The 9,965-nt window shown below is 39.5% G+C and overlaps 1 protein-coding gene across 3 annotated transcripts in view; it reads right to left on the bottom strand.

The window, feature by feature from the left end:
- SLC28A3 (solute carrier family 28 member 3) overlaps positions 1-9,965 on the bottom strand; it is a 75,676-nt gene that overhangs the window by 41,614 nt on the left and 24,097 nt on the right. For all 3 annotated transcript variants that reach the window (XM_043515076.1, XM_043515075.1, XM_038402556.2), the window contains one exon: positions 8,806-8,885. In XM_043515076.1, the coding sequence (XP_043371011.1) occupies positions 8,806-8,885 (80 nt within the window). The remainder of the gene's footprint in view (positions 1-8,805; positions 8,886-9,965) is intronic.

Raw genomic sequence — 9,965 nt, 5'->3', positions numbered from 1 at the left:
TAATATGCTATATGGTGGTACAAAGTGTGTGTCTAGGCCAGTGGTGCAGCTCTTTCTGTGTTATGTGGGCCACCAAAGAACACATATACTACCTGTATGGCCCTGAGGATGTCATAGGGCCACAGATGTGTGCTGATTGGTCTGCAAGCAGCCTGTGGGCCGCGGGTTGAGAATCACTGAGCTAGACAATCACCTAAGCTTTGTGTAAGCTTGAAAAGAATTCACAGCTACAGATATGACCCTCTAAGTCAGTTCCTGACAACCTTTAGACTAGAAAAGCAAAGATATATTTAAGGATAATAATTATCCAAACTGTATTCATGTGGTAAACAAATGCAGCTGGAGTCAAATATGCAGTGAAATTTAGCATGAGCTTCCTCCTTATGCTGTGGTAAATAATGATTATTTTTAAAGAAACAGGCAATGTCACATGCCACTGTAATGTGATTCATTTTTATTGAGTTCAGATTAGCACTCAAACAACAGACTAGGAAAAAGTTTGATTACCAGGTCAAACAGTAACAGATCTTTGATAAATGTTGTTTGCTTCTGACATGTCAGTTTTTGTTACTGGAATTTCTATTGCCATACAAATTATAGCTCTTATTTGATAGGACATTAAGTTACCCACTAAGCCTCTGCAAAGAGATTAGGTACAAGGAAAAGGAAAGAAAGCTGAAGGAAAAGATGTATATATAAGACAGAACAGCCTTATCAATTTTAATTGTTGGTGAATGAATTAAAGATTATTAGCGATTACCTGCTATGGTGTACTCTTACAGTGATATAGTAATGGACAGATTTTTTTTACAACTTAGTAATAGATAGCTTAGATAGGGTATGGGCATGAAAGGATACAGTCAACCTGTGGAACTCTTTGCCAGATGATGTTGTGAAGGCCAAGACTACAAGTGGGTTCAAAAAAGAACTAGATAAATTCATGTAGGATAGTAGCCAGGTTGGGCAGGGATAGTCTCCCTAGCTTCTGTTTGCTAGAAGCTGAGAATGGGCAACAGGGGATGGATATTTACCTGATGATTACCTATTCTGTTCATTCCCTCTGGGGCACCTGGCATTGGCCACTGTTGGAAGACAGGATACTGGGCTAGATGGACCATTGGTCTAACCCAGTATGGCTGTTCTTATGCTTCTTCATTTATTGAATAGTGGAACGCAAGCTGCTCTGTTACAGTATATTCTCAAGGTATTTTGTATAATTCTACAAATCATCCTTATTGTTGATTCCAACTCTGAGATCTTAAAATTGAATTGTATTTTCTTACAATCTCTTTTGCCCTTATATCATTTGCTTAATGGGTTGGGTTTGATTATTTATTTATTTAAGTGCCTATCATGTTAGCATCCCGGCTCCTTAAAACAATTCAATATTAAACAAATGCACAGATAATAAATGGGTAATTTTACTCTGAGATGTGCCTTTGGAAGAATAGCATCTTGGGGTTCTAGTTCGTTATCTCTCAAAGAACTGAAAGCCCATCTGGTTGTATGGGTGTAATGTGTAAAGTGTAAAAAAGCCAAAAATGACTGAGAAATTAAAAATGTAATAGTAATAGACCATGAATCCCACTAATGCCTGAACCTGGTGATATTCTGAACAAAAAGAGCTCTCAATCATACTAGTAGCTGTTTCCATTGCTTCATATTGACACTCGGAGTGATAATCTTAGAATCACATTATATAAATGATTCCTTATCAGGTCTGTTCACTTTATAAGTACAAATGTCATTTTCTGAATGCTATTCCTGTAAACTTTATCTTAAAAGTTAAGCATGTAAGAACATAAGACTGGCCATACTGGGTCAGACCAAAGGTTCATCAAGTCCAGTATCCTGTCCTCTGACAGTGGCCAATGGCAGGTGCCCCAAGGGAATGAACAGACAGGTTATCATCAAGTGATCCATGCCCGGTCACCCAATCCCAGCTTCTGGCAAACAGAGGCTAGGGATACCATTCCTGCCCATCCTGGCTAATAGCTATTGATGGGCCTATCTTCCATGAATCTAACTAGCTCCCTTTTGATCCCCATTATAGTATTGGCCTTCACAACACCTTCTGGCAAGGAGTTCCAGAGGTTGACAGTGCATTGTGTGAAAAAATACTTTCTTGTGTTTGTTTTAAACCTGCTACCCATTATTTTCATTTGGTGCCCCCTTGTTCTTGTATTATGAGAAGGAGCAGATAATACTTCCTTATTTACTTTCTCTATACCACTCGTGATTTTATAAACCTTTACCATATCTCCCCTTAGTTGCCTCTTTTCCAAGCTGAAAAGTCCCAGTCTTATTACCCTCTCCTCATACGGAAGCCGTTCTATACCCCCAATCATTTTTGTTGCCCTTTTCTGAACCTTTTCCAATTCCAAGATATCTTTTTTGAGATGGGACAACCACATCTGCACGCAGTATTCAAGGTGTGGGTGGGCCATGGATTTATATAGAGGCAATATGATATTTTCTGTCTTATTATCTATCCCTTTCTTGATGATTCACAACATTCTGTTCGCTTTTTTGACTGCCGCTGCACATTGAGGGGATGATTTCAGAGAACTATCCACAATGACTCCAAGATATCTTTCTTGAATTGTAACAGCTAATTTAGACCCCATCATTGTATATGTACAGTGAGGATTATGTTTTCTAATGTGCATTACTTTGCATTTATCAACATGTGCTTAAGTACTTTACTTATTTCAAGCAAAGAGCAGATCTATTGAATAAGAATTGTCATTTTTTAAAAAGGCACTTTTAAAACATAGAGTTAGTTAAAATTAAGGTTATCAGTAGCTATACAAATCACTATTCTTACTAGCATTAATCTCCTAGAAGATGCACCTCAATACGGTCCTGCTGGTACATAATCCATAAAATGCCTAACTGATGGAATATACCTTATACAGTCTATGAAATCATAGAATCATATAACTGGAAGGGACCTCGAGAGGTCATCTAGTCCAGTCCCCTGCACTCGTGGCAGGACTAATTATCTAGACCATTCCTGACAGGTATTTGTCTAACCTTCTCTTAAAAATCTCCAATGATGGAGATTCCACAACCTCCCTAGGCAATTTATTCCTGTGCTTAACCAACCTGACAGTTAGGAAGTTTTTCCTAATGTCCAACCTAAACCTCCCTTGCTGCAATTTACGCCCATTGCATCTTGTCCTAGCCTCAGAGGTTAAGAAAAGCAATTTTTCTTCCTCCTCCTTGTATATGTTGTTGTTAATGTTATTAATGTTATTAATGTTTCAAGACTTGTGACACAAGAACGCTAGGCTATTGGGAGTGATTTTTATTTTTAAATAAATCAATGAGGCATTTGTCTTCAAAATAACGGACACATAATGAATGGACTTTACAAGAACACAGGAAAAAATAGTTAGGTTAAATGTTAGGTCCATCTTGAAGATTTAATTCATGATTAACAATTTTACAGACATACCACTGCCCCCACCATATGCCTGATATTCTACTTCCACTCCATGTTCAGTGACATCAAAAACTGACTTTAGAGTAATTCAAGTGAAGCAAAGTGCTCTTTGGATTACTGTGTAAATAGAAATTTCGTTACTGTGAGTAATTATATTGAGCTGCTGATGGAAGAACAAAATGACCTGGGGAACAATAATAAAGCACTGTGGATAAACCTTAATTATTTTGGAACTCTCAATGGTATTATAAATAAATCAGAATTAATAACTTCCTAACATGTGCCCTTCATTTCTTTGCCCTAACTCATCTTTTCAGTCCTATCTATTATAATTTCATTACTATTCTTTGTTTTGGTTTTCACCAAGAAGGTTGGTGGTGATTGGACGTCTAACGTAGTGAATGCCAGTGAAAAAGAGGTAGGATCAGAGGTAGGAAGAGGCTAAAATAGGGAAAGAACAAGTTAAAAATTACTTGGACAAATTAGATGTCTTCAAGTCACCGGGGCTTGATGAAATGCATCCTAGTATACTCAAGTTGCTGACTGAGGAGATATATGAGCTATTAGCGATTATCTCTGAGCTGAAATGGAAGACAGGAGAGATTCCAGAAGACTGGAAAAGGGCAAATATAGTGCCCATATATGAAAAGGGAAAAAAGGACAACCCAGGGAATTACAGACCAGTCAGCTTAACTTCTGCACCCGGAAAGATAATGGAGCCAATAATTAAGCAATCAGTTTGCAAACATCTAGAAGACAATAAGGTGATGAGTAACAGTCAACATGGATTTGTCAAAAACAAATCATGCCAAACTATCCTGATAGAAAAGGAGGACTTGTGGCACCTTAGTTGTAAGAAAGTTTGATAGAGATCTTGTAGGTGTTTGTCTCAATCTGAGGGGTTGGAGCAAATGCAGTTGTATCGCAGAGCTTGGCTGTGGACAATGGATCATGTGGTGTGGTCTGGATGAAAGCTGGAGGCATGTAGGTAGGCATAGCGGTCAGTAGGTTTCCGGTATAGGGTGGTGTTTATGTGACCATTGCTTATTAGCACCGTAGTGTCCAGGAAGTGGATCTCTTGTGTGGACTGGTCCAGGCTGAGGTTGATGGTGGGATGGAAATTGTTGAAATCATGGTGGAATTCCTCAAGGGCTTCTTTTCCATGGGTCCAGATGATGAAGATGTCATCAATGTAGCACAAGTAGAGGAGGGGTGCTAGGGGACGAGAGCTGAGGAAGCATTGTTCTAAGTAAGTCATAAAGATGTTGACATACTGTGGGGCCATGTGGGTACCCATGGCAGTGCCACTGATTTGAAGGTATACATTGTCCCCAAATGTGAAATAGTTATAGGTGAGGACAAAGTCACAAAGTTCAGCCACCAAGTTTGCCATGACATTATCGGGGATACTGTTCCTGATGGCTTGTAGTCCATCTTTGTGTGGAATGTTGGTGTAGAGGGCTTCTACATCCATAGTGGCTAGGATGATGTTTTCAGGAAGATCAGCGATGGACTGTAGTTTCCTCAGGAAGTCAGTGGTTTCTCAAAGATAGGTGGGAGTGCTGGTAGCGTAGGGCCTGAGGAGAGAGTCTACATAGCCAGAGAATCCTGCTGTCAGGGTGCCAATGCCTGAGATGATGGGGCGTCCAGGATTTCCAGGTTTATGGATCTTGGGTAGCAGATAGAATACCCCTGGTCGGAGTTCCAGGGGTGTGTCTGTGCGGAACGCCACTAGCCATCACCTTCAGCCCCCAACTAAAACCTCTCCAACGCATCATTAAGGATCTACAACCTATCCTGAAGGACGACACATCACTCTCACAGATCTTGGGAGACAGGCCAGTCCTTGCTTACAGATAGCCCTCCCAGCCTGAAGCAAATACTCACCAGCAACCACACACCACACAACAGAACCACTAACCCAGAAACCTATCCTTGCAACAAAGCCCGTTGCCAACTCTGTCCACATATCTATTCAGGGGACACCATCATAGGGCCTAATCACATCAGCCGCACTATCAGAGGCTCATTCACCTGCACATCTACCAATGTGATATATGCCATCATGTGCCAGCAATGCCCCTCTGCCATGTACATTGGCCAAACTGGACAGTCTCTACATAAAAGAATAAATGGACACAAATCAGACATCAAGAATTATAACATTCAAAAACCAGTTGGAGAACACTTCAACCTCTTTGGTCACTCGATTACAGACCTAAAAGTGGCAATTCTTCAACAAAAAAACTTCAAAAACAGACTCCAACGAGAGACTGCTGAATTGGAATTAATTTGCAAACTGGATACAATTAACTTAGGTTTGAATAAAGATTGGGAGTGGATGGATCATTACACAAAGTAAAACTATTTCCCCATGTTTATTTCCCCCCCCGCAGTTCCTCAGACGTTCTTGTCAACTGCTGGAAATGGCCCACCTTGATTATCACTACAAAAGGTCCCCCCGCCCCACTCTTCTGCTGGTAATAGCTCACCTTACCTGATCACTCTCCTTACAGTGTGCATGGTAACACCCATTGTTTCATGTTCTCTGTGTATATAAATCTCCCCACTGTATTTTCCACTGAATGCATCCGATGAAGTGAGCTATAGCTCATGAAGGCTTATGCTCAAATAAATTTGTTAGTCTCTAAGGTGTCACAAGTCCTCCTTTTCTTTTTGCGGATACAGACTAACATGGCTGCTACTCTGTAACCTGATAGCTTTCTTTGACAGGGTAACAAGCCTTGTGGATAGCGGGGAAGTGATAGATATGGTATAGCTTGACTTTAGTGAAGCTTTTGATACTGTCTCTCATGACCTTCTCATAAACAAACTAGGGAAATGCAACCTAGATGGAGCTACTATAAGGTGGGTGCAAAACTGGTTGGAAAACCGTTCCCAGAGAGCAGTTATCAGTGGTTCACAGTCATGCTGGAAGGGCATAACGAGTGGGGCCCCACAGGGATCAGTTCTGATTCTGGTTCTGTTTAATACCTTCATCAATGATTTAGATAATAGCATAGAGAGTGCACTTATAAAGTTTGTGGACGATACCAAGCTGGGAGGGGTTGCAAGTGCTTTGGAGGATAGGATTAAAATTCAAAATGATATGGATGAGAGATGGTCTGAAGTAAATACTGTAGGATGAAATTCAATAAGGACAAATGCAAAGTATTCCATTTAGGAAGGAACAATCAGTTGCACACATACAAAATGGGAAATGATTGCCTAGGAAGGAGTACTGCGGAAAGGGATCTGGGGGATCATAGTGGACCACAAGCTAAATATGAGTCAACAGTGTAATGCCGTTGCAAAAAAAGTGAACATCATTCTGGGATGTATTAGCAGGAGTGTTGTGAGCAAGACATGAGAAGTAATTCTTCTGCTCTACTCTGCTCTGATTAGGCCTCAACTGGAATATTGTGTCCAGTTCTGGATGCCACATTTCAGGAAGGATGTGGACAAATTGGAGAGAGTTCAGAAAAGAGCAACAAAAATTATTAAAGGTCTATAAAACATGACCTATGAGGGAAGATTGAAAAAATTGGGTTTGTTTAGTCTGGAGAAGAGAAGACTGAGAGGGGACATAATAACAGTTTTCAAGTACATAAAAAGTTGTTACAAGGAGGACGGGGGGAAATTGTTCTCATTAACTTCTGAAAATAGGACAAGAAGCAATGGGCTTAAATTGCAGCAAGGGAGATTTAGGTTGTACATTAGGAAAAACTTCCTAACTGTCAGGGTGGCTAAGCACTGGAATAAATTGCCTAGGGAGGTTCTGAAATCTCCATCATTGGAGATTTTTAAGAACAGGTTAGACAAACACCTGTCAGGGATGGTCTAGATAATTAGTCTTGCCACAAGTGCAGGGGACTGGATTAGATGACCTCTCGAGGTCCCTTCCAGTTCTATGATACTAACACTCTAAACTTTAAGGGCCCCATTCTGAGAATGGGAGTCTCTGCTCAAAAATGTGCACACAATTGTGTGTTTACAGATGCTTAGTTTGTATACTCAACTATGGTAATTGCAAATGGTTATTTAGACACTCAAATGCTTAATTTGCACTCACAATTACAGCAATTTCCGCCCTTTTTTTTTAACATGGCCCTAAAAGTTTAAAATGGGAAATTGTTTCATAAATGCTAGTAAAACCACAAATTTCCAAAGAGCAGGGAGGAGTGACTGGAGAAGAATAGTTCATTTGGTTATGTAAAAATAGTTAATTACTTTACAAGTTGTGTGGAATAAAAACTAATGCTAACTATTTAAGATAAATATTTTAATTTTATGACTGCTTGTGAAACTGACCAAATTATGGGCTTGGTTTTCCAAGTTAAGTGTCAGAGTAGCAGCCGTGTTAGTCTGTATTCGCAAAAAGAAAAGGAGTACTTGTGGCACCTTAGAGACTAACAAATTTATTAGAGCATAAGCTTTTGCATCCGATGAAGTGAGCTGTAGCTCACGAAAGCTTATGCTCTAATAAATTTGTTAGTCTCTAAGGTGCCACAAGTACTTCTTTTCTTTTTGCAAGTTAAGTGTGTAATGCATATTTTATGCATATGCTTAATTTATGGATCCAAATTCCCAACTTGTGCATATAAATTGGGTAACTTTACATGCACATGGCCAGGTCAAGTAACCCAGTTTGAATGAGATAAATTCAAAGTACCTGGCTACCTAGCAGCTGAGTTGCTAGAGTTTGCTGAACTATAAAATAGGAACACTGTGCTTATATGAAATCTTCTCCCATCCCAATATGGCAGAAACATGTTAATTCAGAAGTCAATATTTTATCTCAAGCTCAGGAACCTCTTTTATGGAGATTGGATGCACACACACAGGGACTATCAGCTCAATTCATTGTGTAATCACTGACACCCGTGCAAAGTAGTGTAAAACACTACCAAATCAGGATGGTGATGGTTTATATCTACTTTGCACTGGTGTGAATTACTATACAGTATGCATGGCAATGATGAATCTTGAACTTCCAGCAGGAATCCATTAACAGGCTCAATTATTATTTAAGCTACTATGAAAAAGTGGTGCTGTTGGATCAAATGGGCAAATCTAGTCTATGTAAAAATATTAGCTTCTCTAATTTGCAAAGATTCCTGATCATAATCACATGCTCAGTTCCATGATCATATATGTCAGTTGCAAAGCATAATAATTTTAAATATAATGTAGTTTTTTCAATACACAAATTACTAGGAGATACAAAGGACTGCCTGGCTTAGTAATATGGCAGCTGAATTTTGGCCTGTCATGCAGGAGGCTGAGACATTGGCAAATTTTTGCTTGGAGTGAGGGTGAAATGGGTGGAAAAGTTGCTCATTCAAAAAAAAAATTACCCTTTTAAGAATGTTTTCTCAGCTACTGAGTCATGTTTGTTTTTATGCTGATCACTCTCGATATTGATGTGTGTATCCTCCTGGAAAACAGATACATAAAAATATAGTGAATATGACATATTTCTCTTAAAGACAGCTGAGGTCATTTCACAGGGCAAAATTTGGTTTCATTTTATAGCTGAATCACAATCAGCTTGCAGTCTCAACAGGAATTCTCAAGATAACATCTCATTCCACTTATTCTATTCATGACACACATTCTCTCTCATTTTGCATTCAGCTCTGATTCAGCTTTGCGGTACCAACACTGTTATTAACATCAGGCACACTCAGTAGTTATATAGCATAGCTGTCAAGTGATGAGCTTTTTGAATTTTGAACCTTCTCAAAGCCCACAAAATTTGAAAGGGGGAGGTAAAGAAGGAGACTAGCCTATCCCCTCTATGTCACTAGATGAGGAAAAGAGCCAAGAACAGAAGATCATCATTGTATAGATCATCAAAAGTGAATTTTATATTCTAGGTGGATCTTGTAACACTGCCTATTAAGGTTACCTGACACTTCTCATTATAAGACCCTGTTTTCAGTTAATTACAATTTTTGCCAAACTTTAACCAGTTAGGCTGAAATTTTCCATGCCAGGTGTCTGCCCAGCGCTCAGTATTTTTTGGCTAGTGTCAGTCAAAGTGGTCCAGTTGCTTCCAAGAAGGTGGCTAGGGAAGAATATGTTGTTTTGCCCATATTTAAAAAATTCTGGAAACATTTTATTTGAAAATCTCTAGCACCCTCATGCTTTAGAACAGGGACTTGAAGTTTGGCAGGGAGGTAGCCTTTTTTGTCAGGGATATCCTTTTAGGCAGATTTTCATAGAAACAATTAAATCTGGCCAAGTTATAAGCCTTTGAAATTTTGTAGTTTACATACGACAGCTTTTAATTTTAACAGCTAAAAACCCTAAAGATTTTATCCATCCTGACCATGCTTGAGTCTCTCACAGCTCCCAGTGCTGACCAGACTGCATGTGTAATTCACATTGAGCAACTGAGCATGCTCCATCCCCTCACAACTTCTACAGGTAAACAAACTGGACATGCCCAATCCCCAAAGAGTGACTGAGCATGCTCCAGACTGGTGATATGGTGGCTCAGAAGGACTTTCCC

The sequence above is a fragment of the Dermochelys coriacea genome, chromosome 5, assembly GCF_009764565.3.
Source record: "Dermochelys coriacea isolate rDerCor1 chromosome 5, rDerCor1.pri.v4, whole genome shotgun sequence".
In the NCBI taxonomy this organism is placed as follows: Eukaryota; Metazoa; Chordata; order Testudines; family Dermochelyidae; genus Dermochelys; species Dermochelys coriacea.
This window is presented reverse-complemented; position numbering and strand designations above follow the sequence as displayed.